The sequence below is a fragment of the Phocoena sinus genome, chromosome 8, assembly GCF_008692025.1.
Source record: "Phocoena sinus isolate mPhoSin1 chromosome 8, mPhoSin1.pri, whole genome shotgun sequence".
Lineage (NCBI taxonomy): Eukaryota > Metazoa > Chordata > Mammalia > Artiodactyla > Phocoenidae > Phocoena > Phocoena sinus.
Genome location: NC_045770.1, coordinates 58,308,188 through 58,334,961, shown reverse-complemented (window position 1 = coordinate 58,334,961; position 26,774 = coordinate 58,308,188). Strand labels below are relative to the sequence as shown.

The following is a 26,774-nucleotide window of genomic DNA, read 5'->3' as shown; positions in this document are numbered from 1 at the left end:
AGAGGAGGAGCTCGAGAGACGTTTAGGAGGTAAAATGGTCTGAGCTTGGTGACTGGGTGCAGGATGTGAGTGGAAACCACGCTGCTGCCCTCAAGGAGGTGGAGTGGAACTCCCCACTCTTTAAGGGTGGATTGTGAAATGACTTCCTTCGAAAGAGTACAATCCAGAAATGGGGAAATTAAAGTAACTTTACAGGGGAGAAATCTGACAAACACTACCTCAGCAGGTGATCAAGGTCAGCCTTGGCAGTGATAAGTCATGGTGATGGTACCTTTGACCTGGTGGCATGAGGATGACACTTTACCTCTGTGGTCTTCCTTCCAAAGCACCCCAACCCCAATCTAAATCATAAGAAAAACATCAAACAAATCCCAACTGAGAGACAGTCTACAAAATACCTGACCAGTACTCCTTAAACTGTCAAAGTCATCAAAAACATGGAAAGTTTGAGAAACAGCTGTAGCCAAGAGGAGCCTCAGGAGACATGACAACTAAGTTTATTTATATTTATTTATTTTTTTGGCTGCGCCATGCAGCATGTGGGGTCTTAGTTCCCTGACCAGGGATTGAACCCACACCCCCTGCTTTGGGAGTGTGGAGTCTTAACCACTGGACCGCCAGGGAAATCTCAACAACTAAGTTTAGTGTGATATCCTGGAAGAGGAAAAAACAAAACACAAAACAAAAAACGGCATTAGGGGCTTCCCTGGTGGCGCGGTGGTTAAGAATCTGCCTGCCAGTGCAGGGGACACAGGCTTGCAAGGGACACGGGTTCGAGCCCTGGTCCGGGAAGATCCCACATGCCGCAGAGCATCTAAGCCCATGAGCCACTACTACTGAGGCCTGCGTGCCATAACAACTGAAGCCCGCACACCTAGAGCCCATGCTGCACAACAAGAGAAGCCACCGCAATGAGAAGCCCGCGCACCGCAGCGAAGGGTAGCTCCCCCTTGCTCGCTGCAACTAGAGAAAGCCCACGTGCAGCAGCAAAGACCCAACACAGCCAAAAATAAGTAAATAAATTTATTTAAAAAACCAAAACAAACAAAAGGCATTGGGTAAAAACTAGGAAATCTGAATGAAGGATGGAGTTATGTTATAAATGCTGTACCGATATTATTATCTGTGATAAACGTACCATACTCATGTAATGTGTTAATGATAGGGGAAACCTGGTGTGGGGCATATGAGAGCTCTACTATCTTCACACCTTTTCTGAAAATCTAAAATCTAAAATAAAGATTTATTTTTTAAAAATAGCCAAATCTATTTGTCTGAAAACTTAATTAAAACCAATTGCTACTCTCCTTAAAAACTGTTTTTTTAAAAAAATTTACTTATTATTTTTTCTGAATTTTATTATTTTTATACAGTAGGTTCTTATTAGTTATCTATTTTATGCATATTAGTGTGTATGTCAATCCCCATCTCCCAATTCATCCCACGACCACCACCCCGCCACTTTCCCCCCTTGGTGTCCATACGAAAAACTCTGTTTTCTGAGTTGAGTGATCCTTAGGCTCACAGAATCAGTCCTGGTTTTCTCAATCCCTCTTCTACGGGCACAACTGAGAAGGCGGTTTGTTTAGGCAGGAAGGATTACAACTCCCAGAGTGCCCCTGTGCGGTTGTCAGGAGCAACCACGGAATGCAGACTAACAGAGCCGCTGGAGTCAGGACTATCCACCGACTGACAACCAGCCAGCCATGGGCCAGGATTATTACTCTGTGCTCCAGATCACTCACAATTCAGCAGATGCCCAGATCAAGAATGCGTGAGTGGGGGCAGGAGCGAGGCTTTTGGGTTGTGCTGGGACAGGCCTGCCCTCATCTCTTCCAAACTGAGCTTTCCTGCACAGCTTAGGGCAGGCAAGGTAGACCTTGTTCCTTTTCTTGCTTCTTGCACACCTACTTCCTGGCTTTGGGCTGGGTCAGGGTTCCCAATCCATCATTCTTTACTCTCTATGCCCTGTCTGCTCTCCTGGGTACCCTGGTTTTCCTAGCAATAAAATGGGAACAAAGGAGACTTTATGCTTAATATTATGGAGACCCAAAGTATTGTGAACAGGAGAGTGACCTGACCAGATGGATGTATTACATATTTTATTCTGGCTGTCCACGTGGGGTTTTGGCATTGAATAAATTACATCTCTGAATAGTTCCATCAAGTCTTGGGGACTTTGTGGTGTGTCTAAGACAGGAATCAGCACATTTTTCTGAAAATAAATTTTTTGACGAATATTTACTGAGCGCCTACTTACATGGGTTCAGTGCAGTCTCAGCAGCTACAGATATCGTGAATCAGACATGTGCAGCTTAACTTTGTTGGTGGATACAGATGTTGAATAAGTCACAGCAAGCTTGATGAATGTTACAAAAGGGGACATACAGGGCATGTGGAAGCTATCTTGGAAGGAGAGAGACCCCTTCAGGAGCTGTCATGATAAGGCAAAAGATGAGGCTTGAAGCAGGGCAGTGGGCTGGAGAGAGAAGAGAGAATGGACTTAGCTATAAATTGGATCATTGTAGGGTAAAGAAAAAAGGGAGGAATCTAGGACAATTTAATTAAGGTTGTATGATAATAGCTACACTTACTGAATTGTGCAGATGCTGTTCTGAGAACCTTCCATCATTATTTCACTTAATCCTCACAACAGCCCTGAGAGGTAGGTACCATTATTATCCCAAGGCTATGTGCCTAGTAACCGGCAAAGCCAGTATTCAGACACCTTGCCTGCTCTAATTGCCTACCACGGGCCAAGTCCCATAGGGGATCTCAGTGGGGTAAGTGGAGAGAGTCTACAGTGTGGCTGGTGAAACAAGACACAAACTCGTTAATCAATTAGAGAACAATTCGGGACAGTGTGTGATGTCACCCACTGTTCATAGCATTTCATTGGCCAGTGAGACCTGTCTAGGGAAAGGTCACAAGGAGGGAGGGCAGTTGGAATGCAGAAAGATAAGCCCAACTTAAGCACTGGAAAGAGCCAGGTCTGAACCTAGGTTCTCCTATCTGCTAGCTGTGTGACCTGGGAAAATTGCTTAACCTTTCTGAGCCTCAGTTTTCCCATCTCTTAAAAAAAAAATGAAAAGTAAGAATTGTTTTGGTATTGAAATAGAATTATATGAGATAATGAGCATGAAAATGCCCAGCAATCATTTGCGTCTGAAACCATCTTATAAAGAGTGATTAAAAGAACCATATATGTTCCAAACAACAGTCCTTAACCTTTCTCCCCTGAAACAACTCTTTTTTAAAAATTTATTTATTTATTTATTTTTGGCTGCGTTGGTTCTTCATTCCTGAACACGGGCTTTCTCTAGTTGTGGCGAGCGGGGGCTACTCTTCATTGCAGTACGCGGGCTTCTCATTGCCGTGGCTTCTCTTGTTGCAGAGCACGGGCTCTAGGCACGTGGACTTCAGTAGTTGTGGCATGCAGACTCACTAGTTTGGCTCCCGGGCTCTAGAGCGCAGGCTCAGTAGTTGTGGCGCATGGGCTTAGTTGCTCCACGGCATGTGGAATCTTCCTGGACCAGGGCTCGAACCCATGTCCCCTGCGTTGGCAGGCGGATTCTTAACCACTGCGCCACCAGGGAAGTCCCCCTGAAACAACTCTTAAGGCATGAGTTACATGTTTGACACACTCTCCCATGGGAGTACCTAGATTTTGACCCCTCCCCCCCAAAAAGGCTAAACTTACATAATGAAGACAAGCACCACGATGATTCATGATCGCCCATGATCGCCCAGCTATTAACTTCTTACTCATTCATCCGAGGCTGCCACATCTGGGCTGTGACTTCGCCACTTTCTCTCCCACTCAGGAAAGCAGGTGAATGAGAGTGATGTTACTGCAGAGCTTAAAACCACTCAAGTTTATATGGAAAACTGAACTCTTCTCAAACCTCCTTACTTCTACTCACTGTTAGTTTTCCTGCAATTCTCACACCTGACTACAACCTTTGTAATTGAGAAGGGCTGGTTTAGAAGTCTCAGGGAGGGTGTGAAAATTGCCTTCAAGTCTGTCAAGGTAGACAGAGCAGATTCTGTCTGTAAGGCCCCCCAGGGCAGAGCCAGGACCAGGACCCTCGTGGATGGAGGCAGAGTCGCAGGACAGCAGACCCAGCTCAGTAAGAGAAAGCTTTGCCTAAAAGTCAGACTGGCCCCATAGTGAAATGGGCTGCCTTGTGGGACAGTGATTTCACAACATTTACTCACTGCACTTGGTGCTAGGCACTGAGGACATAGAGAACTGGACATGGCAACTGGAGGGACTCACAGGCTGGTGGGAGAGACAGATCCATCAAACAACTGAAGCACCATGTGCTAAGTATGAGGATCAAAGGCACTTGGGGATATGGGAAAGAGTATCTAATCTAGCCTGAAAACTGCAGTCAGGGAAGACATCCTGGAGGAGTTGACCCCTGAGTTGAATGTGGAAAGATGAATAAATATTTGCCAGGAGGAGGTGAAAGGAGCTGGAGAGGGGTGAGCATTCCAGGTAAAGGGAGGAGAATGTCAAAGCCATGAGCAGTGCGGAGTGTGGAGCTTGGAGCCTGGAGAGAAGGACAGGAGAGGTCGTGGGAGCAGGGAGGGAGAGCTGTGAGTGAGAAGGGCAGAGAGAGAAGCGGAAGTTGAATCTCAGAGACATTTGAATTTTATGCTGAAGACAAAGGGGGAACCAGTAAAGGGTTCAGGCAGGAGAGTGACTTGGTCAGGGAGCATTTTAAAAACATCAAATTAACAAAAGAGAGAGAGAGATCAAAGTGGTGGCAGCACACAGAATAGACTGGAGAGGGGGAAACTGGAAACAGGAAGACATGGTTCTGCAGTGGTTGTAGGCATGAAGAAGTAGCAAGAAAACATTATTTAGAAGGAAAAGCTGATGTGCCTTGGTGGACTGATGGAATGGGGGTGGAGGGGACGAAGGAGAACTTGGAGTGGAAGATATCAGCTTTTCCGCTTCAGGGTCTGGACCAATGGGGAAAAGTTTAGGGAATGAAAATGTGTGCACGTTTGGGTTCATTGAGGTTGTGGGGCCCGTGAGACACTGGAGAGGAGGTACCGAGTAGGCAGCTAGGTACAGACACCAAGGGAGCGAACTGGTTTGAGATAGAGATTTGGGAATCATCAGCGTGTAGCTGGTGCTCAAAGCCGTCGGCCAGCTGAGCTTGTCCACGGAGTGTGTGTGGAGTGGAGTAAGAAGCACGGCGGAGCTCTGGGGTCACCGGCATGGAAGGTGGGACCACATGTGTACTGAGTGACTGAGGAGGCTGTGCGGATGCCCTCCTTTTGCTCCTGCAGACCCCTGCCCCACCTTTCTGCACCCTGCTCTCTGCTCTGGGAGACTGGCCCATATGAACTGCATCAGTAGACCTCCTGGCCCTCAGGCTTCCAGATGCATCCTGCAAAAGGAGCACAAGGCAGGAGATTGGGAGGGAGGAGAGTGGGGCAGGGGTATTTATTCCCACCTCCCTTCTTATGGGATCTCTTCAGGTTGGCTATGGCCCTGAATCAAAGATCATAGCTTTTACCAAGGCCCTGTCCACACACTCTCTCCTGTGGGATTTCAGTAACCTCTCCCTCCCCTCACTGCTACAGGCTCATGGGTGGTCAGGGCACCTCAGGACTCGTAGCCTCAAGGGACTGTGCTGTCCCTTGTGGTTTCCTGCCCCACCTGTCACACCTTGGTGTGTGGTCCATTATTAAACTCTCCACAAATCTCCAGCTGGTGCCACGTCTTTCCTCCTGAGATGTAATGATACAGATCCCCAGATGCTGCAGGTGTGGCATCACTGTGTGGTGGGATTGGGCAGACACATAAATGGGGGAAAGAGGGACTTCCCTGGTCGTCCAGTGGTTAAGAATCCACCTTCCAATGCAGGGGACGCGGGTTCGATCCCTGGTCGGGGAACTAAGATCCCACATGCTGCGAGGCAATTAAGCCCACGTGCTGCAACTGCTGAGCCCGCGCACTCTGGAACCCGCACACCACAACTAGAGAGAAGCCTGAGCGCCGCAACAAAAGATCCTGCATGCCGCAGCGAAGATCCCACATGCCACAACTAAGACCTGCCTGACACAGGCAAATAAACAAATAAACAAATAAATAAATAAAAAAGAAATAGGGGAAAGAATGAGCACAGAGGGGCAGACAGCAAGACGACCTGATCTATGCTGAGTGCCTTTCTGTACCAGGCCCACTGACACCTTATTTTATCTAATCTTCCCAAGAAGCCTGTGTCAGTTCAGACACCAAGACAGAATTAGATGTGCAAGAAGTGTTTGAGGGAAACAACTGTGAGGATGAAGCGGGACTAGGAATGTGCCGGGGAGCCTTCACACCATAGTGCAGGTCTGATGCTTGTGAAAGGCAAGAGGGAAGGAAGGGCTGGGTAGGGAGGGCTGTGGCGTCATCCAGAGAAAATCTCAGCCAGGCTGATGGGGAGGCCTCAAGCAGAGGTTGGGCATTGGAGGAGGCCTGGGTCCTGTAGGGCTGGCCCAGCACTGATACCCCAACAAGCATAGGCATAGGTTGGGAGCAGCTTGGGGCCAGTGCAGCTTCAGCACAAACGGCCAGTGGGGCAGCTTCTGGGACTGTCAGTCAACCATGCTCCCGACACTGGGTTCTCTTCCAGGGGATCTGAGTGTTGTGCCTCCCTGGCCACCACAGCCCTGATTTATAGCTGGAACATCAAAGCTCTGAGAGACCACCAGGCAGCAGACAGCAGAGCCAGCTCTGAACCTTGGTCTGTGCCTCAGGATATTAACCCTCCTCGCTCTAGGTACCGGAAACTTGCCCTTAAGAACCACCCGTTGAGGTCCACTGAGCCATCCGCAGCGGAGGCATTCAGGCAAATAGCAGAGGCCTACGATGTGCTGAGCGACCGTGAGTGATTGCGACTGAACATGGAGGGCGGCTTCTCTGTCCCGCGTCTCTGTTAACATCATCCTCACGTCTCTGAGCGTTGGGCTTTCTGAGGGGGCCCAGCAGAGAGTAAGCATTCCTCTTCCCTGCCCAGAATCTAAACAAATTGAGAAAGAAAACATAATGAACTGCCTTTCTCAGTAGACACAAGCTAAGGTGGAGGACGTGGTGTGGAGAGCCCCCAGATTAGGCTGACGTGCTCCGCTAGTCTCAGCAGTGCAGGACCTGGGGCAGGGCCTCACCCCCCTCCCCGCCCCACATGCCCCACATGCCCCATGCCCCACCCATCCCCTGCAGGACTGTAGAGTGAGATGCTTGCTGCCCAGGAAAGAAGGCTAAGGCTGAGGCAGACACACCTGGTTATTCCCTGATTACCAAGAAGCTAAATCTCCATCTCCTCAAGGACAGCATATGTACAAAGGGACAGAGAGGGGTCTGTGATTAGGAAATCTCTCTCCTATGGAAAACTGAAGCCTAGGGAAAGAGATCCCCCGCCCCTGCCCGAAGCAGTGCCCACATGGGTTCCCTAAGGGCTTGCCCTGGAGATTGTAATCATGGATACTGTGCAGAAGAATGGCCAGAAGATCACTAATGTTTCTCCAGCACCGTTTTCAGGACTTTGGACTCTAAGATTTCAAAGCTCTAGAATTTGGAAGCTCTAGAATTCTTACATCCTACAATCTCAAGGCTCTAGGATTCTATTTACCCCACAAAAGACAGTAGCTGTGATGACTGAGTTAAGCCAAACCCCAGGATGATAGCCCGACCCTCAGTCTCTCACTGTCTTCTCCAATCCCCACCCCTCCCCCAGCAAGTTTCAGTCTTTGTCATCTCTCCTCTGGGCTATGGGGTCATACCTAGGTCCACCCAAGATGAAATGAAATCCCTAACTTCTAGAGTCGGCCAGACAGCAGGCACCTTAGAAATAAGGCTCTTTTCGCCCTGCCCCTTCCTCTCTGCCCCATATCCTTCTGCTTCCCAGCCCTCCAGCTCTCTTAGCCCCTATGCTGGATCCCTTCTCAAGGTGACACATATCCACAGCTGTGAAAAGAGGCATCTATGACAAGTTCGGAGAGGAAGGCCTGAAGGGCGGAATTCCTGTGGAGTTTGGATCGCAGACCCCGTGGACAACTGGTTACGTCTTCCACGGCAACCCGGAAAAGGTTTTCCATGAGTTCTTCGGGGGAGATAACCCCTTTAATGGTAAGAGGTCCTGCCTGCCCCTTTGCCTTACTGGGAAGGACATAGCTATAGAAGATGCTTTTCTCTGAGTAGTTTTGTTTACTTTAAGAAATATATATAGTCCATGGTAAAAAAAAAATTATTGTAAAAGAAATTCCAGTCCTCCATTCCTTCCCCAGAAGCAGCCACTCACTCACTGTTAACAGTGTTTGTATCCTTCTAGAAATATTCTGTGGATTTATGAGCTTATATTTATTTTTACATAGCCTTTTATTTTGTGAAGGAAATGGGACCACATTATATACACTGATTTTTTTTCACTTATATCTTGGAGATTATCTTATTATACATTATATTATAAACAGATCTACTTTATTCATTTTAATGGCTGCATAAGATTTCAACGTACAGGTGTGTGTTAGTGAGATGAATACAGGGATGGATGTGTGAATGATCCCAGGTTTGAGGCAAACTGACAAAGAGTTGATTTCCAAGGCTCCGAATCATCATGCAAGGACAGTTTACCTTCAGACCTGTCTTCCTTCCTGGCTCCAGTTAAGCAACTCACAGAGTCTAGATTTTCATTGCCTGGCTGCCCCAGCCCCTTTTCCCTGGCTATACTACAGCTTGTCTGCATTTCAAAGCTTACCTCTTCCTCTTCTCCACATTGATATGTTAAGTGGGCTACAGCCTGCTCAGAGGCCCCTCCTACTGTGCATTGCCTTCTCCTGTCTGCCAGAGGAAGCTGAGTTTATAAACTCCAGGTGAAACTGGAAAAGCAAGGGACTTGAGTCAGAGGGCCTGTTTCAAATCCATATGCACCACCGCTTATGAGCCGTGTGATCCTGGACAAATCTCTTCACCTCTCTGAAACCTCAGCTTCCTCATTGTTAAACAGCCAGTTCCTCACAGGTCATTATCAAATGAGATGATCTTTATGAAAATGGGCTTTGGAGTCAGAAAAATGCCATACAATGGGCCTCTCTCTCCCAGGGACAGGTGCATGGAGAAGAAGCTGTTCAGGGGAGCGAAACCAGAGCTTACAGGGGTATTGCTCATTAGGGAAGGTCAAATTCATGGTATGGGGGTCCCTCAGGCAGTGCCCAGGAGTTATACTGCTGTAGTGCTTCACCCTAGGGGTTTGTGTGTCCCATCTCCCTGCAGAATTGAGGGGCTTGGCTTCCTGTGACCTGGCTTTTGGGGTGTCTGAGACCTGGCACACCATAGGTGCTGGGAGAACAAATGAATTCAACCATGCAAGAGGGGACCCGGTAATTCACAGGCCTCTTGATGACCCATCACATCTTTTTTTTTTTGAATTTTATTTTATTTTTTATACAGCGTTCTTATTAGTTATCTGTTTTATACATATTATTGTATATATGTCAATCCCAATCTCCCAATTCATCACACCACCACCACCCACCACTTTCCCCCCTTGGTGTCCATACGTTTGTTCTCTACATCTGTGTTATGACTCATCACATCTTAAGGGGACAGAGTGTGACACCACCTTGCCCTCCCTAGCCTAAGGTCAATCTAGCCTGCAAAGTTCTTTCTGTGACACTAACCAGGAGGGGCAGAGTACAGGAAATCTTAATTATGATAGTGACGCCTGCAGTTTACAAAGGGCTTCATTAAGCTTAGTGGTTAAGGGCACAGGTTCTGTAGTCAAATCCTCCTGGGTTCACATCCCAACTCTACTACCACTAGCTGTGGCACTGTGAGCATTTTGTTTGACCTCTCTGGGCCAATAAGATAATATCGCAAAGAGTTGAGAGCAGCACCTGACACGTAGTGAGCTCTCAGCAAGTTTTGTTTTTAGTTATTTTTTTTAAAGATATTTTTGATGTGGACCATTTTTAAAGTCTTTATTGAATTTGTTACAATATTGCTTCTGTTTTATGTTTTGGTTTTTTTGGTTGCGAGGCACGTGGGATCTTAGCTCCCCGACCAGAGATCGAACTGGCACCCCCTGCATTGCAAGGCAAAGTCTTAGCCACTGAACCACCAGGGAGGTCCCTCTGAGCTAGTTTTAGTTCATCATCATCTTGTTATCTGATCCTAATGGTGGAAGGCAGGTCAAGCATGTTACCCCATCCCACAGACTGAGAAACTGAAGCCCGGACGATTGCAGTGCACCTCAAGGGCAGGGGCTCTTTGCACTAGGATGGAAGGTGGGGCAGCAAGAGGGGTTATGGGTGTAGAGCTGGGAAGGGCCAGAAGAAGTTGAGGAAAGAGGAGTTTGGAAACATGTTGGTGACATCTCTAATTTGTTAGGGATTAACCCTGTCTCTCCCCATCTCAGCTGCTGACTTCATAGAAATTTGAGCCTGGGGTCTCTAGTGGTCTTGGGCTGGGCTGAACAGGGAGGACAATGGAGCCTGGGGAAGGGTAGGGAGGACTGGCATGCTGTGACGCTCCACAAAAGCTAACAGCACATCATTTCTGGCACTACCAGCCACTGCCACCAGAGGACACTCCTGTCTCCTCTGAGGCAGCCTGAGTTGAGGAGCACTTCCCCAGAGGTAGGGGTGGGGTGGGGGAGGGAGGTAGGGAAGTGTGGGTGAAGGGAGTCCAAAGTGGGGGATGAAGCAGTAGTAGAGGGCATCAAGAGATGGTAATCCTTGGATCTACAGTTGAGGATGTTACTGAGTCCAAGCTTCTACTGCTCGCTGCAGGACAGGCCAATAAATTGAGAGATGAGTTGTTGGGGGCAAGGAATAGCGACTATATTTGAAAAGGCAGCAAACCAAGAAGATGTGGACTCATGTCCCAAAGAACCATCTTGCCTGAGTTAGAATTCAGGCTTCCTTTATACCAAAAGGGGAGGGGGTAAAGTCACGTTTCCTAGCTCCCGTCAGCCTCGGGAGGGGAGGTGTTAATTTCCTCCTCCCTGCAGTCATTCACAGGTGAGCCTGGTCAGGATGTTTTCTGTGAGCTAAACAAGGGTATTTTAGCTTATTGCTCATTACCTGGGAGGTAGGGTTCCCAGAGATGGGCCATTACGTATAATTTAAGCTTATAGGTAACATCTGTTTAGTGATTAACTTGTAATAGAATACAAAGGTTCTTCCCTATTACAAGGGCAGCTCCTTGGCCCCGCCAAACAGTCTGAGTCTGCGAGGTGGGAATGGGAGTCTGGGTATTACACTTGGGGACTGAAGAGGTGAGGGGATTGGCTATGAATCCGAGTTTCTGGACACAATTTCTCCTACTCCTCGCCTCTCCCCACCTCCTGCAGAGTTTTTTGATGCAGAAGGAAATGAGGTGGACTTGAATTTTGGGGGACTCCGGGGCCGAGGGGTGAAGAAACAGGACCCCCCAATCGAACGAGACCTCTACCTATCCCTGGAGGACTTATTCTTTGGCTGCACCAAGAAAATTAAGATCTCTCGAAGGGTGAGTACTTGGGAGCCACCTTCTATCCCCTCCAACCCTACTGGTTACCTCCTCCCTGACCCTAACTGGAGACCTCAGGTATGGTCTCTCACAGAATCATGGAATCTTAGATTTGGAGATGGTAGAATTCTAAAATCTGAAGTTTGGAAGGGACAATTGAGGGTATTAGCCTGGTTCTTTCCTAGTGCAGGAATCCCCTCTGTGTGCTTCTAACTGGGACAAGCTCTTTCCGTTCTTCTCAGTTCAGCCCCATCCCTGAGGGAAGAGGGAGGGCTGTGGGTGGGAGGAGTCTCCTGTGAATTCTGCTCTCTGGACAATACCAGACCATACCCTCTGGGTTTCATCTGGGTGTCTGCCTCATGAGTAAGAAGGAGCTGTGTGGGCATGGGGGGTGGGCTGGGGGACAGTTCCCAAGGGGACTGGTTGAAGAAGACCCTCAGTGCCCCAGGGTCCAGACCCTGCATTGGCCCTGTCCCATGGTCCAGCCCTGTGCTAGGCACATGAGCAAGGCCACCTCACACCTTTGCCCAACAGAGGAGATGCCAGCTGTAGCCATGCTTTCCACAGATGGCACCCATCTGGGTACGTGATTGGAGAATAGATGGATGACATAACAGAGGAATGCTTTGGGTGAGGCTGAGATATGTTGCCCTCTGTGGTCTTTCTCCCTTCGGGATTAAAAGACCTGCTAGAGGCTCAGGGCCAAAGCCTCTGGGGTGGGAGAGGAAGTGAGTGCGTGTTCACCGTGTCTGTTAGAAGCCAGGGCCTTGTAATTTCTAGGGCTGGAGTTGTGGCCTTGATCGACTCATGGTGACTGCTTGGCACCTCAGGCCCTAACCCCATGACATGCCCTGCCATCCTGGAATCATAAGCTCTTGGTTCCAGTGGAATAGGGTGGGAGTGGGGATGGCTCAGGGCAAGTTCTCCCCATTGCTAGAGAACTGAGCTGAGCACAGATCCCATGGAGCATCCCTCACGTGTGTAAAGGCCAGCTGGGAAATCCTGAGCAAATCTCCCTCCCCTGTCATCTCACTACAGGTGCTGAATGAGGATGGGTACTTCTCTACCATCAAGGACAAGATCCTCACAATTGACGTGAAGCCTGGTTGGAGGCAGGGCACACGTATCACCTTCGAGAAGGAAGGGGACCAGGTAAGAAGAAGGGAAGCTGCCTAGGGACAGTCACATGGGTTCATTCGGTGGAAAGACTGAGGGGGAAGGAGGCAATGCTTTTTCTTGCCCCTATGAGCCCTGGTCTGGAAGGGAGACCGGTCTGCAGCGTGGGTGAGCTGATCCCTAATGTCCCTTCCGAGGGACAAAGCCTTGCACAATGCCTCGGGGATTGGGTAGCCCAGGGTTTCTCCCCATTTTGCAGAGTGAGAAACTGAGGCCTAGAGAGGGAAGGGACTTTCCCTGGGCAAGAGCACTGGAGCTGAAAGGAGAATCCAGTCCTAACATCAGTGTTCTTCCTGATTTTCTTTAGTGTTTCTCTGAGTAAAGCCCAACTATAGGAGCTACACAGAAACCATTTATTTATAATAATTTTAAATTAAATACTTACTTAAATAAAAATGTAAAATTATTGTCCAAGGCATGCTGAATCCTCAAGTCCTGAGAAGAGGCAGGATGACGGTGTCTTTAGAGCCAGAGAAATGAATTCCTCTGCCTGTACTTCTTGCCCCCTTTCTCACTTATGAAACACCTACTTTTGAAAACCCCACTTCAAGACCCAGCTCCAGTGCTCTGGGCATCCTTCCCTGACCTCCCCTCTGGGTCAGCGCCTCTGTGTTCCCTTTATCACATTCTTGAGCCTGCTGAGGATTCACTGTGTGCCTATTTCCTCCACCAGACTGGAAGCCCTTGGTGGGGGTGGGGGGGTGGCCAGTCTGATCCCTTTGTCCCCAGTGCCCAGAAGAGACCCAGCAGAGTTCTGAAACTTAATGAAGCTTGGCAGGATAGACTTGCAGGCAGTTCTCTGTACCCAGGACAGTGTTCTGCCCTCCAGCTGCGTGCATCTACTTGGGCTGCTCAGTAGAGGATAGTAATGTGGGTAGAGCAGGATTCTTTGCGGTAGGCTTCTCAGAGGAGGGGCTATGAAGCCAGACTGGAAAGGCCCTTCCAGAAAACCTGGTCTAATCTCCTCATTGTTCAGAGGAAGACATGGGGACAATAGAGGCAGAAACTTGGCCAAAGTCACACAGCCAATTAGGCCTTGTCATCCCTTGGCTCACCCTGCCCAGGGTCCCAACATCATCCCAGCCGATATCATCTTCATCGTAAAGGAGAAGCTACACCCTCACTTCCGCAGGGAGAACGACAACCTCTTTTTTGTGAACTCCATCCCCTTGGGCAAGGTGAGTGGGCAAAGTGGAGGAACAAGGGGTGGGCAGATCAGAGCAAGGCCCCCGCACCCCTGGGAGGCCCCGAGGCAAGCAGGCTTCACTCCCCTCTCCCCCTGGTGCATGGCACAGGCCTTCAGAACGTGGTAAGTGCCACACAAAACCTTTGTGGCTGTCTTCACTCCTGTGTGTGAGTGGCCCCTCTGTGCCTTCACAACCCAAGCAAGAAATTGGGCACCGGCCTAGACTTTGCCGCCCCTCCCCGACCCCACCTGCGGTCAGGCACTAAGTCCTGTTAATTCCACCTCCAAATCTCTTTCCACTTGGTCCACTTCTGTTCAGCCCCACTGTCCAGGTCTGTGCACCTGGGTGTATGCAGCAGCCCTCTCAGTGGCCTTCCTGCCTTTCTTCTCATCTCCTTCAGGCACTTCCCCACCAGGGTCTTTCCACAAAGTCATCTGACCCTGCCACACTCCTGTCTAAACATCTTTGCATGGCATTCAAGGCCCTCTGCTGTCTGGCCCCTGCTGATCTCATCCCCCGCACTCCAGCCACTGCCACTTAGAGCCCCTGCCCACTGGGTGCATTCTTTTTCACACCCTCATTCTCTTGCTTATGCTGGGCCCTCTGCCTGGAGTGCTGTCTGCCCACCTTGTCTAACTGGCAGGCTCCTCCTCACCCTTTAAGGCCCTCATCAGCTGCTACCACCACTATGGAGCCCTCCTGCCCCAGCCCAGAATGGTTCAGTGGACCCGCCACCTTGGCTCCCACCGACCCCTTTACTTCCCTCTGTCATAACATGTATCAACATCACTCTTATCTCCCAGACTGTGAACTCCTTGAGGGCAGGTGGTAGCCCGGCTCACTCACCTATTAGTCCTTGAACATCCTTCTGTCTCCAGTGTGTAGGGCCTGGCACTGAATAGTCTCATAAAGTGCCTTCTAAAGAGAATGGACATGGGGACCTCCCCCACTCCCACCTTTGGCCTTAATGTCCCCTAGGCTCTGACCTGCTGCACCGTGGAGGTGAAGACCCTAGATGACCGTCTGCTCAACATCCCCATCAATGACATCGTCCAGTGAGTCCATCTGCTTGGGCCTCAATACGCAGAAGGGCTGCCTGGTCCTTAGAGGGTGTGTTGGACAGGCTGGCCTGGTATAGTTGTTCAGGTTGTACCCAGCACAAAGGGGTGAGAGAGACTGAAATCCAGCCCCCTCTGTGGCCAAGCCGCAGGCCGCATTCACTTGGCAAATGAAGTGCCTTTTTTTTTTTTTTTTGCGGTACGCGGGCCTCTCACTGTTGTGGCCTCTCCCGCTGCGGAGCACAGGCTCCGGACTGATACGCAGGCTCAGCGGCCATGGCTCAGGGGCCCAGCCGCTCCGCGGCATGTGGGATCTTCCTGGACCGGGCACGAACCCGAGTCCCCTACATTGGCAGGCGGACTCTCAACCGCTGCGCCACCAGGGAAGCCCCAGAAGTGCCTTTTTCTAACGTGCATGAAGCCATTGTGGAGGCCAGAGGCCCCCTGTGTTGGGAAATCCTTGTTGTCTTCATCCTCTAGAAGTTCTAGAGTTCTGAGTTGTATCTCCTAAGCCCTTTTCCAAGCAAGCCCCTCTGCATGGGAAGCTCAGCAGCCCAGCACTCCCCCACCCCAACCCAGGGTCTGCTGCTTGTCCTGTTTCCCATCTAAAATGGGATTCCTGGAATCCACCATCAGAGCCTCAGTGTAAACAGTTTTCAGGGAGCAAGTTGTCTGGAACAAGCCAGTCTCCTCTCCCCTCCCACTGGTTCTAGAAGCTGCTGACTGCCCCACGCCTGAGGTTTTCTGGGCAGGGGCGGGTGTGCTGCTCTGGGGTGCCCTCCGAGCCCCCTTCTTTCATCTTCCCGTCTCAGCCCCAGGTACTTCAAGAAGGTGCCAGGTGAGGGGATGCCGTTGCCAGAGGACCCCACCAAGAAGGGGGACCTCTTCATTTTCTTTGACATCCAGTTCCCCACCTGCCTCACACCCCAGAAGAAGCAGATGCTGCGCCAGGCGTTGCTGACATAACTCTGGTGGGCTGGGGACTGGAGCAGGGGGAAGAGAAGGCTAGCTGGGCCTGACCCCACCCCTACCCCCAGCACGGGGTGTGCACGGGAGCCAGCTCACTGCACAGGCATAATGTGAGGACCGGATGGCATGGGATTTTAAACTGATACAATAAAGTGTTATTTCCTATCCTCCAGCTACACCCAAGAGTGTGTGTGTTGGAGGGAGAAGAGCTTCATACAGCCGTTCTTGTGGAGCAGAGGGAAGGGCAGGGCTCAAGAAGCTGAGGACCTGGGACCCTGTCCTGGCTGTGTGAGCCTGGCCAGGTCCCTGAGGGTTCAGAGCCTCTGTGCTCCCACCTTGATAGCGTGGGGCAAGCTGCATCGTCTCTGAGGGTCCCCAGCTCCATTTCTCATGACACACGATCTTTGGAAGGGCAGTCCCTAGTGTGATATAGTCACATTGTACTCAGGAAAGCAAAGCACAAAGCAGGTCACACAGGGCTCAGTGGCAAAGCTGTCATCAGAATCTTGAAGGCCACTTCTCACAGCCTCACTCTGCTTCGATTAGAGGCAGCACGAGGGACACAAGTGCTAGAAATGGCTTTGGTTTCTGCCTGGCCTGGGCTGCCTCTAGGCAGGTCTTAGAACTGGGCTCTGCTCCCAGTCCTGCCGCTCACCCTTTGGATGTTACTCTCCATCTTGTTAGTGAAGCAGAACCCATAACCCTTCTCAGGCAGCTCACTGGTGTGAAAGTGCTTAGTGAACTCACTGCTTAGATTATCAGGGTTACAGCATTGCTACCAGTGTGGCCTGGGGGAGTGCCTGCCTCCAAGCCCAGCTGGGCCTTTGCAGACCACACCTGCTTCCCCAGCCTGCCTTCCATCGACAGTGCAGCATGCACTTCTTCTGTGCCAGGGGAGGTGCCCTTCACTTGAGTCTGGACTTGGGCTAGGAGAGATCCAAGCTTATGACAGAGAGGGTGGCCACCTTTGTGAAGTGACTTAAGAGGTGCCAGAGGGACTTCCCTGGTGGTCCACTGGTTAGGATTCCGCGCTTTCCCTGCTGAGGGCCCGGGTTCAATCTCTGGTCAGGGAACTAAGATCCTGCAAGCTGCGCGGAACAGCCCTCAAAAGAAAAAAAAAAGAGGTGCCAGAAAAGGGCCCCATAATATTCATATTGCTTGGATTCCACCATTCAAAGCATCATATTAGCTTAAGGTCTTTTTTCTTAAATGGGGGCTCAGTAGCACCAGTCAGCCACTTTTAAACCATCAGGGAGAAAGCAGCAGACCTTGAGACAGAGTCTGACCCAGGGTTCACCAAAGAATGGGGGCTTTGGAGTTAGATGCACCTCAGGTGTTCTACTTAACCAGCTGTGTACCCTTGGGCAAATCGCTTCACCTCTGAGCTATTTACAATCCCTATCTTGCAGGGCTGTGGAAACCAGAGGAGTGAAGCAGACTCTGCCCTGAGGTAGGACCCAGGTGGAGAGGTGGCGGCAGGTGCCCTGTTCTGAGAGCAAGCAAGTGGGTGAGGGCCTGCCTTGTGAAACAATGGTGCTCCAGCTGTCCTCTAGGGCAGCAGCAAGGCCTGCTCTTAACCTTTTCCTCATGGTGAGACTCTCAGGCGTGTGAAAGCCATTTATGAGATTGTTGTTATTACCTCAGTGTGGCCTTCAGTGCTACCTTGTGTCAGGTATTTTATAGGCATTAAGGGTTGAGGAGTTACGGAGGCCTCCTGGTATGCTGTCCAGTGGTTCCTCCCACCTTTCCCAGCCCCTCATTGTCTCAGGGTCATGCCTAGAACCGTGATGAAGTCTGGTGGCCTCATGTCCATGCCAGTGTCTGAAACACAAGGCTGGTGAATGAGCCAGCTGACAATGCCTAAGGCAACAAATTGCCCCTCAGCTTCCTCTGGTGCAAAACAAATCCTGCCTCAGAGGATTAATGTGAGAATTAAGGTGCATTAAGTACACTGACTGGGTCCTCCACTTATGCTGACTCCCTGCCACCTTCACCCTGGCTTGACTCCTGCCCCCAACCCTGTCCCTCTTGGGGACTATGAGACTTCAGCTCAAAAGTAAGGTGAGGTTGTAAATCAACTATACTTCAATAAAAATAAAAAGTAGCGTGAGGAATCCTGGGCCCTCTTTCCTTCTCTACAACCCTAATATCCTGGACCCCTTGCCCAAGCACTGAAGGGCCCAGCCTCCTGCTCTGACCAGTGGGGAAGGCACAGTAGCACCAGCCGACTTCAACAGGAAGGTCATGTTCTCTGGGCTTGGCTCCACAGCTGCCCAACAGGATTCCTGAAGGACCCCAGCCCCTAGGGGAAAAGTGCACAGGGGGAGGGCGGAATCTGATCCTAGTCCCAGTTCAGCGGCTGATTTCCTGTGTCCTTGCCTGCATGACCTGTCTCAGCCTTCAGCTTCTTCAGACATCTATAAAACGGGCCTGGATGGCTTAATTCTAAGGGCCCAGCCCTTCACGAGATGCCTTGGGATTCTGGAACCTCAGAGTCCCCTAACCCTTGAAACAGAAGTAGCCCTGCCCACCTGCTTTCCTGACTGGAGACAGATGGTAGGAACAGGGACAGGGAGGCTGACACCCCTGGTTTGTCACCACCTCCCTGGGATCTCTAGCCTGGGGTGAGGGTGAGACTCTAAATGGAAAGACTCCGGCTGAGGCTGGGTGTCTGCTCTACAGCCTGTCCCACCCAATGCAGTTATACCGCCTCCTAAGGGTATGACTGGAGGATGGGAAGCAACCTGACTTGCCCTCACTAAGCCTGGGACTTGGGGGAGGTGGATTTCCCATTTGTAAAATGGAATAAAATAAGCCTACAGCATCTAAGGTTCCTAAGTTCCTCTAAATCTTCCAAGCAGCCCAGGAGAAGCAGGGCAAACAGGGACACTCATTTTGCAGATTAACAGGCCCGGGGCCAGCTGGGGGGGTTGGAAAGGCAGGTACTGGAGTACCAGACACTGGTGAGTGAAAGCTCAAGTGGTGTGGCGAGAGAGCAAGGCCACTGCTGACTCCAGGCCGCTCCTTTACTTGCCACCTCAGCCCTGGCCTGGTCTGGAAAGAGAAGCAGACCGGATGACCTCCACCCAGATTGCTGGAGGAAGATGGGTCACACGCCCCTTTCCAAGTCAGGTGGCTCCTCCCCTGCCTACCAGGTGCCAAAAGGGCCCATTAGACCAAGACCTCTGGTAACAGAGAGGAAGGAGACGCCAAGGTTGAGCTTGTTTTATGGGTGACGTGCTAGTCGGGCTCAGGGGCAGGAGGCAGGACGAAGAGTCAGGCTGAACTTCTCAAGGGACTGAGGGCTTGAGATGCTGCCTTGCCCAGGCTTCCCACAGTGTCAGCTGGGGTCAACTCCATCAGGACTGTGAGAGGCAACGGGGAGCTGAGGGGTGAAAATGTGGGGAGAGGGAAGGGAGGTGGTGGGAAAGGGAGCAGAGGGAAGGGGTGGGGAGAGAAGGAAGGGGTGGGGAGAGAGGGAAGGGAATGAGGGGAGGAGGAAAAGGGAAGCAGGTCCAGGCTGCAGCCAAAGCCAGAGGTGATCAGCAGGGGAGGCTCAAAAGGGAGCATCCCGGGAAGCACAGGCAGCCATGAGGGCCCGTTTTAGCTGTTCATAGGTGACGAACATCACCACGTTCCAGGAACCCAATCGGAGAAAGGAGGGCATGAACCTACAGGGGAGAAAACACACGTCATCTCTTTCACCCTGCTGGGCCCTGGCATCCAATCCAACCCAGATGCTCTGTCCCAAAGTAAGCTGGGAGGGCCCAGGGAATGGAGCTGTGGCCTGTGAGCAAGAGTCCCCCGTGAGTCTCCATTTTAACACCCACAAAGTAGGCATGATAGCAACTCTGAGAGGAAGGAATTAAGAGCACGAGAATGCCAGGACCAGGATCAGAAATAGTTTGACACGTGGTTGCCACAGCAACCACTCAGTTCTGGGTGGTTCTCTCCCACCTGTGTGATAGGTACAGGTGGCCAGGAGGCCTAGAATTGGGTGGGGTGGATCAGAGGCTCACCCTTTGTAGAAGGCTTGGGGACCCTCCTTCTGGAGCATGGTGAGGGCGCAGTGGCCAGCACTGCGGTACTGGCATAGGGCAGAGTTCATGTATCTCGTCTTGACCACGTCGACAGGGGAGGCGATGATGGTGGTGCAGAAGCCCGCCGCGAAAGCGGAAGTGAAGTGGCAAGGGAGGTCATCTGCCAAGAAGGAGGAGCAGGGGAAGCAGTCAGGACTCCTCACCCCATAATTCCAGAAGGAAAGAGATGATTTAAGTAGCTAAGGTCTCGTGGTTTTAGAGACACAGAGACTGCAGCTGGGACCTCTCCCAGTGTCTCTGAGAGTCACTTTGCCAATCTAGCCTCAGCGCCTCAACGTGCAGAGTGGAAACTTCACCCCAGTTGGCTTCAGTTCAGTGAAAGAGAAACTCATTCCATAAGCAAAGGGGAAATGGGATGAAAAGATGTGGTCTCCAGGCAGACCCACACTGGCTACTGGTTTGGGGGAAGGTGAGACCCAGCATCATCTACCCTAACTCACCTGTCATTAGGTTGGCCTTCAGGAGAGTGTCCTTGATGAGGTCGTAGGTCACAAGCTCAGCACAGTTGACAACAGCATTACGAGCAACATTGGGAGAGGTCCCTGCAGAAAGAAAGGGTGCCTATGTGAGACCAAGGAATAGGGGAAGAGGAGGATGCGGAAGGGAAAACACCTGGTACACACCTTTCCAGAGTCCCCGAAACCCTTCCTCTCGGGCAATGGTCTTGTAGGCCTCAGTGGTGCTTTGGTACCTCCGGCCACCTCCAGCCTGGGCGTGCGCTTGGAATCGGACCTTTACCACATCCGTTGGCTGGGCCACGGCCACAGCCAAGGCACCTGTGGTGCTGCCTGCCAGGAGGTGGCTCCCGATGCCGGCATCTGTGGGAGAACCATGGGGGTCAGTGGCCAGCTGGGTTTACACTCATTTCCCACCTCTCCTCACCAAAACCACGTCACTGTCATTTCCTGTCTTCACTATAACCTTTCGGTAATAAGACACAGACTAGCTCTGCTCTGAGAACTTTTTGCATCATACAGTATATCACTGGGAGTGTCTACTACGTGCTGGGCACTGGGACAGAGCGAGGAGCAGGACAAAATGAGACTTAATGCTTTCTTTCATAAAGCATTTTCATTCACTTCATTTTACCTACTCAGCAGCCCCGAGAAATCAGAACCTTTTCTTTTTTTTTTTGGCAGCGCTGTATGGCTTCTGGGATCTTAGTTCCTGACCAGGGATCAAACCTGGGCCCTGGCAGTGAAAGTCCTAACCACTGGACTGCCAGGGAATTCCCAAGTATCATTTCCATTTGACAAATATGAAAGGCTCCGAGAGAAGTGGCTTTTCTCAAGGACTGGGATTCATAGTACTTGGGTTCTCATCCCTGATCTACTTCTCCCTGCCGTGTGACCTTGGGAAAAGTCAACCTTTTGATCTGGGTTCTCATTTTCCTCACATGTAAAATGGAGGGTGGGCATGGCATGCTGAGAAGGTGAAATGGAAGAGTGCTGGCCTTGGAGGCACAAGTCCTCAGTGTGTTTTCTTTCTGGCTCCCCATTATGTGCCCTTGGCCAAGTCCCTCCCGCCCAAGCAAGCCTCAGCCTCTTCATCTGTAACACAGGGATGATACCACCTGCTCCCGAGGTGGTTGTGAGGACTGTTATGAGACGATGCCCTACTTGGAGCCTGGCACAGCCCAGGTGTTCAGGAATCATTAGAAGAATCAGGGACCCTTCTAGTTCTCAGTTCCTCTGATCTGAAATTCCTCCTAGAGGTCTTGGGGCCTAAAGGAACTGTGCAGCTAAAAGAACGAGGATCAACCATCATTGAGAAGAGGCCAAGAGGCCTATGGCCCAGCTCCACACTCACGCTCAGAGCCCTTGGTGTAGAACTGCTTGACAGAGTCGTAGAGGCCGATGCGGATGGAGGCAAAGCTCATCTGGCGCTGCAGGCCGGCGACCAGCCCTTTGTAGAGGCTGCGGGGGCCCTCGGTGCGCACCATGGTCAGGATGGTGCCCAGCACCCCGCGGTACTGGGCACTGGCCGCAGCCTGCACTGGCCCCTGCCTTTCTCCTTGGATCTGCAAGGCCAAGGCAGGTGGTTGCCCTCCCCATCTTCTTCCATCCCTATGCTCTAAAATTTACAGCGCCGAAAAACCCCACTGGCCCTTGAGGAGTCTGTGTCTTGGAGAGGGAGCAGACTAGCCACCATCAGAACCCCAGGCTTCATCTCCTCACCTGTAGCCGGACTTTAGCAGTATCCAGGGGAAAGGTGATGAGATCTGCAATGCAGGCAGCTGTGCCAGCCCCCAGGAACTTCACAGTGGCAGTAGGGGGCACATCTGTGGCCTTGAACCCAACCATAATGCCAATTCCTGCTACCTCCCAGGAGATGAAGAAAAAAGAAGGGGGCACCTTCAATCAGCAACAAGACAAGACAGAGGAACTCTGCTGGAATCTAAGCCAAGGAGAGAGAAGGTCCATCAGAAGCCGAAGCTCCAGACCCCCCCTTCTCACTACCCCACCCCACTTTCCCTGATAGCACCACCTCCCTAAGCAAGGACCCAGAGCTGCCCCTGGAGGGCAAATAGGAGTGAGCTCCACAGGCACTCAAGCAGGGGCTGGAGAAGCAATTCATTCCTGAGAAGTCCTCCCTTTCACCACAGGGAGTGTCTGGATCACAGCTATCCTAGTGCTACCTCACAGGCACTGGCCCAGCCCTGTGTCTGCTGGGTGCAGAAATTTCACTGATGCCCACATTCCTGATGCTGCAGATCTGTTTAAACGGCAGATAGAAGTGGGGAAAAGGTTTCAGCTAGACCAAGACCTAACAGGCACAAACCCACAGGCTTATGCCCTGGATGTCTTAAGCAGGAGAGGTTCCTATGGGTCTTGAACTAAGTCTAGAAGAAAAGGAGTGAACAAGACCTATTCAGCTCCTTCAATTCAGTCTAATTCTCTTCCCCACCAGCCCGCACACAGCTTGGGCTCTCTAGAGGCACTCTTTCAAGGAGTCTGCTTTGCTGGGCACTGGCTCACTGAGGCGCAGGAGACAATATCTACCCTAGAGGGGGGCTTATTGTCTGGCATGGGATGGACAGGTGATTCAAGCTGCATTTGGGGCTTGCAGAACATAGTCTCAAAGTGCAAAGGAGGGAACATCCAACTCCACTGGGAGAGAAGAAAGGGTGGGTAATCAGAAAAGACTCAGAAAAGGTAGCATTTAGCTGGGCCTTGAAGGATACTGAGCAATTCTCAGGGCTGAGAGTAAGTGCATAAGGTGCTCTACCCACCCCCACCCCGGGGGGTGGGAAAACTATTCCCTCTCTGGCCAGTTTCCTCTCCTCCTATAACACAGAGGGATCCACATCTTCATGAGAGGTGGGGATGCGGAAGTGCAAGTCAGAGCTATAGTGACAAAGGAAACCAAAACCTCCATTTTGTTCTCAGAATTGCAACAACACCTTCCTCCCCTGCCTTGGGAGGAAGTGAGCCCAGCACCCCAGTGGAGGAGGGTGACCTGCTTCTCTCCCCTGAGTTTCTTTCTTACACTACATAGGAGTGGCTGCTCTGAGCCTCACCTAATGGGCTGCCCCCATTGCTGGGGCCGGGAGGAAAGTGCTGGCCAGCAGAGGAATGACGTGGTGGCAGTCAGTTGTGAACACACAGACCCATGGAAACAAGATGCTCACCAGGCTTCTTCCTCCTGGCTTCTCATCCCAGGTGGCTGGGCCAACAGGGAAGTCTAAAGGCGACTCACCACTCAGTTCCTGGCCTTATTCATGCTTCCCTGGAGCCTGGCCCACATGAGGCTCAGTGAAGACTGGCACTCAAGCAGCAGAAGCGGTTGGTGAAGGTATTCCAGAACCCCCAGCGTCCCTGCCCTGACATCCTCGTTCCCCAGGAAGTGCTCCACACCTTTCCTCCCCCCTCTGCCTGGCACATTCTACTAGCTCACTTACTTGTCAGTGCAGCCCTGTGAGGTGGCTGCCCTTACTTCCATGTTTCAGAACAGGGAACTTAGTAAGCGTCCTGTCTGCAGGCTCCAAAGCTTATGCTATTTGCTTTGCACTGTGCCCAGCTCATTTCTTTCCTGCTGTTTTCTCAGCCCCAGGCCTTTCACGAGGAGGTCCAACACCGAAGTTCTCTCATGACAATGTGACAGTTCTGAGAAGGTTCAGGCAAACGGCATTCCCTTCTCTGGGCATCAGAGACATGATGACATGAGTCAATCATGTCCTGACCTTGATCTGGGTTGCAACGTGTTGTGAGGGCCAGAGAAGAATAAGGCCCAGGCCCTGCCCACCTCAGAGACAAGTGCAAAGGCTAAGTTGCCATTTTGAATGTTGCCTTGGCGTTGCCATAAGTCAGGTCCTTCAGAGGCATGGGTATGAAGGCAAAGGTCTCTGTGCTAAAGACCATACTAAGAAGATTAAACTCAGGCCTAACGAGAAAGAGTTAATAATATATTACAATCCCCAGCAAATAACCAGTTTCACCTGATTACTAACTGCAAGCTTAAGGATAGTCAAAAGTTTGAGTCAACAATATGTAGTTAGAACAACAGGGTCCTGTCCTAACTCTGCTGCTGACTCCTAGGGTGACCTGGGGCTAATCACTGTCCCACCTGGGCCTCAATATCCTCCTTTGTAAAATGGGGATTACCATCCTTGGATTGTCAGGTCAGCTTAAGGGCTCTGGCCCTTAAGTGCTTTGTGAATGCTAAGAGTGACTTTACTGGGACGGTGGTGCTAGTTATTTGTGTTAATGTCCTGCTAAACCTGCCCCCAGACCACAGGGCTGAGGCAGTAGAAGACCCCTCCCTTAGAATGGACTCTTACCTGGCTCTGTTAGATCTCACGCTGAGGCCTTCAAGATCAAGCTTCTCTAAAGGCATCCCATTCTTCAAAGCTGCCAGTGGCTATCATGGCCTGATCCCTTTGGTTTTCCATAGAAAATGGCTGGGAGATGAAACACCTAATGGTCATACTACGTGTCCTGCAGGTGAGGGCAAAGGAGGAGAGTTTAGAAAGGGAAATGGACCTTAAAGGACCACACCCCAGCAAGGAAAGGGCCATCTGTTCAAGGCACATAAGCCCACTCAATCCTTATCAGGGGGGTGTGAGGGTAGGGCACAGGGTCCATTTCCCACAGGGCAGCTGGGGACTAATTGGAGGAGGGGGACACACTGGAGGAGAGGATGAACCCAGGAGTCCTCCCTCCCCCGTCTGCTCTCTTAGTATCACACATTGCTCTGTTGCAGATTTCTCCTTTAGTGGAACTCAGTATTCTGGAGAAGCGTCCCGCAACACAGCAGACTCTGGTGAGCAGGAGTGGGGCGGTGGTGGGGGAGTCACGATGGGTCAGAGACTCGCTGAGTCAATTAGGAACCAGAGCGGGGCTGCGAGGAGGTTATAGGGGCTGGAGCGGGCCCTGCTGAGGCTGCATCAAGCAGCTCAAAGCCTCCTGCCAGCAGAAAGAGCCCCAGGAATGGCCTGGGGCCGCCTGGAGTGGCAGAGGTCATTCTGGTTTTCGCTGAAGGTCCCCCATCCCGGCCGAGGAGAGGAAGTGGAAGGGTGAAGGCTTATATTACAGCCATTCGAACGCGAGAGGTAAAGAGCAAGACATGAAAAGAGTGAAAGAAGAGAGAGAAAGAAAAACAACAAAAGGTAAAATACAAAATAGGGTGGGAGGTGAGGAGTGAAATTAAAGGTGGCGCGCGGGTCCCTTCCGCCGGGGTAGCGGGAGTAGGGCAGATATAGCGGGCGCAGGGCTGGGGCGGGCCGGGGCCGGGCTCACCGGGCCGCAGGGAGAACAATCAAGTACTGGCAGATATGTCAGTCGGCGGGCGGAGCGCGCATCCACGGAGAGCAGACTGTTCTCGACCCAAAGACGCGGCCGGCCGGGCTTGCAGAGACGTAGGCAGAGGGTGCGGCGCGACTTCGGTCTATGGGGAGTGGCCGGCTGGGCGGGGGCGGGACCTGCGGTCTCCGAGGGCTGGGAGGCGGCCCTTTAGTTGCAGCATTTCCGCAGAGACCGCCACGCCCAGGGTTTTCTCCGCGCCTTCCTCCACTTCCATTTTCGGGAGCCGATCCCAGCGTCTGCCCCATCGTTCCCCCATAGGGTTACCCCTCGCCGCGCCAACTTCATCGTGAAGATGGCAAGACTGACTCCCGGAAAGAAGCAGAGGCTGCCCAGGGTCGTACACGCCTCTGGCCCCTAGCCAGGGCTCTCTCTTTTTTTTTTAAATGTATTTATTTATTTATTTATGGCAGTGTTGGGTCTTCGTTTCTGTGCATGGGCTTTCTCTAGTTGTGGCAAGCGGGGGTCACTCTTCATCGTGGTGCGCAAGCCTCTCACTATCGCGGCCTCTGTTGTTGCGGAGCACAGGCTCCAGATGCGCAGGCTCAGTAATTGTGACTCACGGGCACAGTTGGTCCGCGGCATGTGGGATCTCCCCAGACCAGGGCTCGAACCCGTGTCCCTTGCATTGGCAGGCAGATTCTCAACCACTGCGCCACCAGGGAAGCCCGGGGCTCATTTTAACAGCGCCCAGAGGCTCGGGTAGAAGAGCACTCTCTCCTTTCAGGGATGCAGTCAGCTGGTCCCAACTCAGCCGCCCGTGATTCCGCAGACCGCCCGCACTCCCCAGGTGCCAGCGCGGGACCCCGCGGGGCGGGGCCTCCCTACCGGCCTCGCTGGCGATTGGTTAAGGGAGCCGTGGGTCCAGAGGAAGAAGCCAATCTGGGCTGCAGCAGCAGGTGGCCGATCACCGCCAACAGCCGTTGGGTGCGGCTGGGTTTCCCGCTGCCTCCGGGTCCTGTCCTGGGCTC

The 26,774-nt window shown here is 51.7% G+C and overlaps 3 protein-coding genes across 6 annotated transcripts in view; 2 read left to right on the top strand and 1 right to left on the bottom strand.

Moving 5' to 3' along the window:
• The window catches only part of PAAF1 (proteasomal ATPase associated factor 1), a 62,772-nt gene extending 55,905 nt beyond the window's left edge, over positions 1 to 6,867 (top strand). Inside the window, exon 14 of the transcript XR_004351036.1 lies at positions 6,786 to 6,867. The gene's annotated coding sequence lies outside the window, so the exon portion shown is untranslated. The remainder of the gene's footprint in view (positions 1 to 6,785) is intronic.
• DNAJB13 (DnaJ heat shock protein family (Hsp40) member B13) lies at positions 1,483 to 19,548 on the top strand. Of its 2 annotated transcripts, XM_032639548.1 has the most exons (8): positions 1,483 to 1,774; positions 6,786 to 6,889; positions 7,970 to 8,131; positions 11,355 to 11,512; positions 12,551 to 12,664; positions 13,753 to 13,866; positions 14,854 to 14,930; positions 15,746 to 16,074. In XM_032639548.1, exons 1-8 carry the CDS (start codon positions 1,707 to 1,709, stop codon positions 15,897 to 15,899), a joined length of 951 nt encoding a protein of 316 aa, XP_032495439.1. In that variant the 5' UTR covers positions 1,483 to 1,706; the 3' UTR covers positions 15,900 to 16,074. The 2 variants fall into 2 exon arrangements, with proteins under 2 accessions (XP_032495439.1, XP_032495440.1); XM_032639549.1 differs by lacking the exon at positions 6,786 to 6,889 and having other exon boundaries at positions 15,746 to 19,548.
• UCP2 (uncoupling protein 2) lies at positions 19,112 to 25,896 on the bottom strand. 3 transcript variants are annotated; one of them, XM_032639551.1, is made up of 8 exons: positions 25,741 to 25,896; positions 24,783 to 24,939; positions 22,180 to 22,399; positions 21,812 to 22,022; positions 20,626 to 20,820; positions 20,443 to 20,544; positions 19,922 to 20,102; positions 19,112 to 19,573 (listed from the first exon to the last, which is right to left on the bottom strand). In XM_032639551.1, the coding sequence occupies exons 3-8, from the start codon at positions 22,303 to 22,305 to the stop codon at positions 19,459 to 19,461; spliced, it is 930 nt and encodes a 309-aa protein (XP_032495442.1). In that variant the 5' UTR covers positions 22,306 to 22,399; positions 24,783 to 24,939; positions 25,741 to 25,896; the 3' UTR covers positions 19,112 to 19,458. The 3 variants fall into 3 exon arrangements, 2 of the variants coding, with proteins under 2 accessions (XP_032495442.1, XP_032495443.1); XM_032639552.1 differs by having other exon boundaries at positions 19,113 to 19,573; positions 22,180 to 22,319; XR_004351038.1 differs by lacking the exon at positions 21,812 to 22,022 and having other exon boundaries at positions 19,113 to 19,573.
• Positions 25,897 to 26,774: the final 878 nt, after the last annotated feature.

Excerpts from the sequence above, each read along its gene's own strand:
- DNAJB13 (XM_032639548.1), top strand. The coding sequence starts at position 1,707 with ATGGGCCAGGATTATTACTCTGTGCTCCAGATCACTCACAATTCAGCA. Across the intron at positions 11,513-12,550 it reads AAATTAAGATCTCTCGAAGG|GTGCTGAATGAGGATGGGTA; the intron begins GTGAGTACTTGG and ends ATCTCACTACAG. Across the intron at positions 14,931-15,745 it reads CCCATCAATGACATCGTCCA|CCCCAGGTACTTCAAGAAGG; the intron begins GTGAGTCCATCT and ends TTCCCGTCTCAG.
- UCP2 (XM_032639551.1), bottom strand. The coding sequence starts at position 22,305 with ATGGTTGGGTTCAAGGCCACAGATGTGCCCCCTACTGCCACTGTGAAG. Across the intron at positions 20,103-20,442 it reads GAAGGCCAACCTAATGACAG|ATGACCTCCCTTGCCACTTC; the intron begins GTGAGTTAGGGT and ends CCTTCTTGGCAG. Across the intron at positions 19,574-19,921 it reads CCCCAAGCCTTCTACAAAGG|GTTCATGCCCTCCTTTCTCC; the intron begins GTGAGCCTCTGA and ends TCTCCCCTGTAG.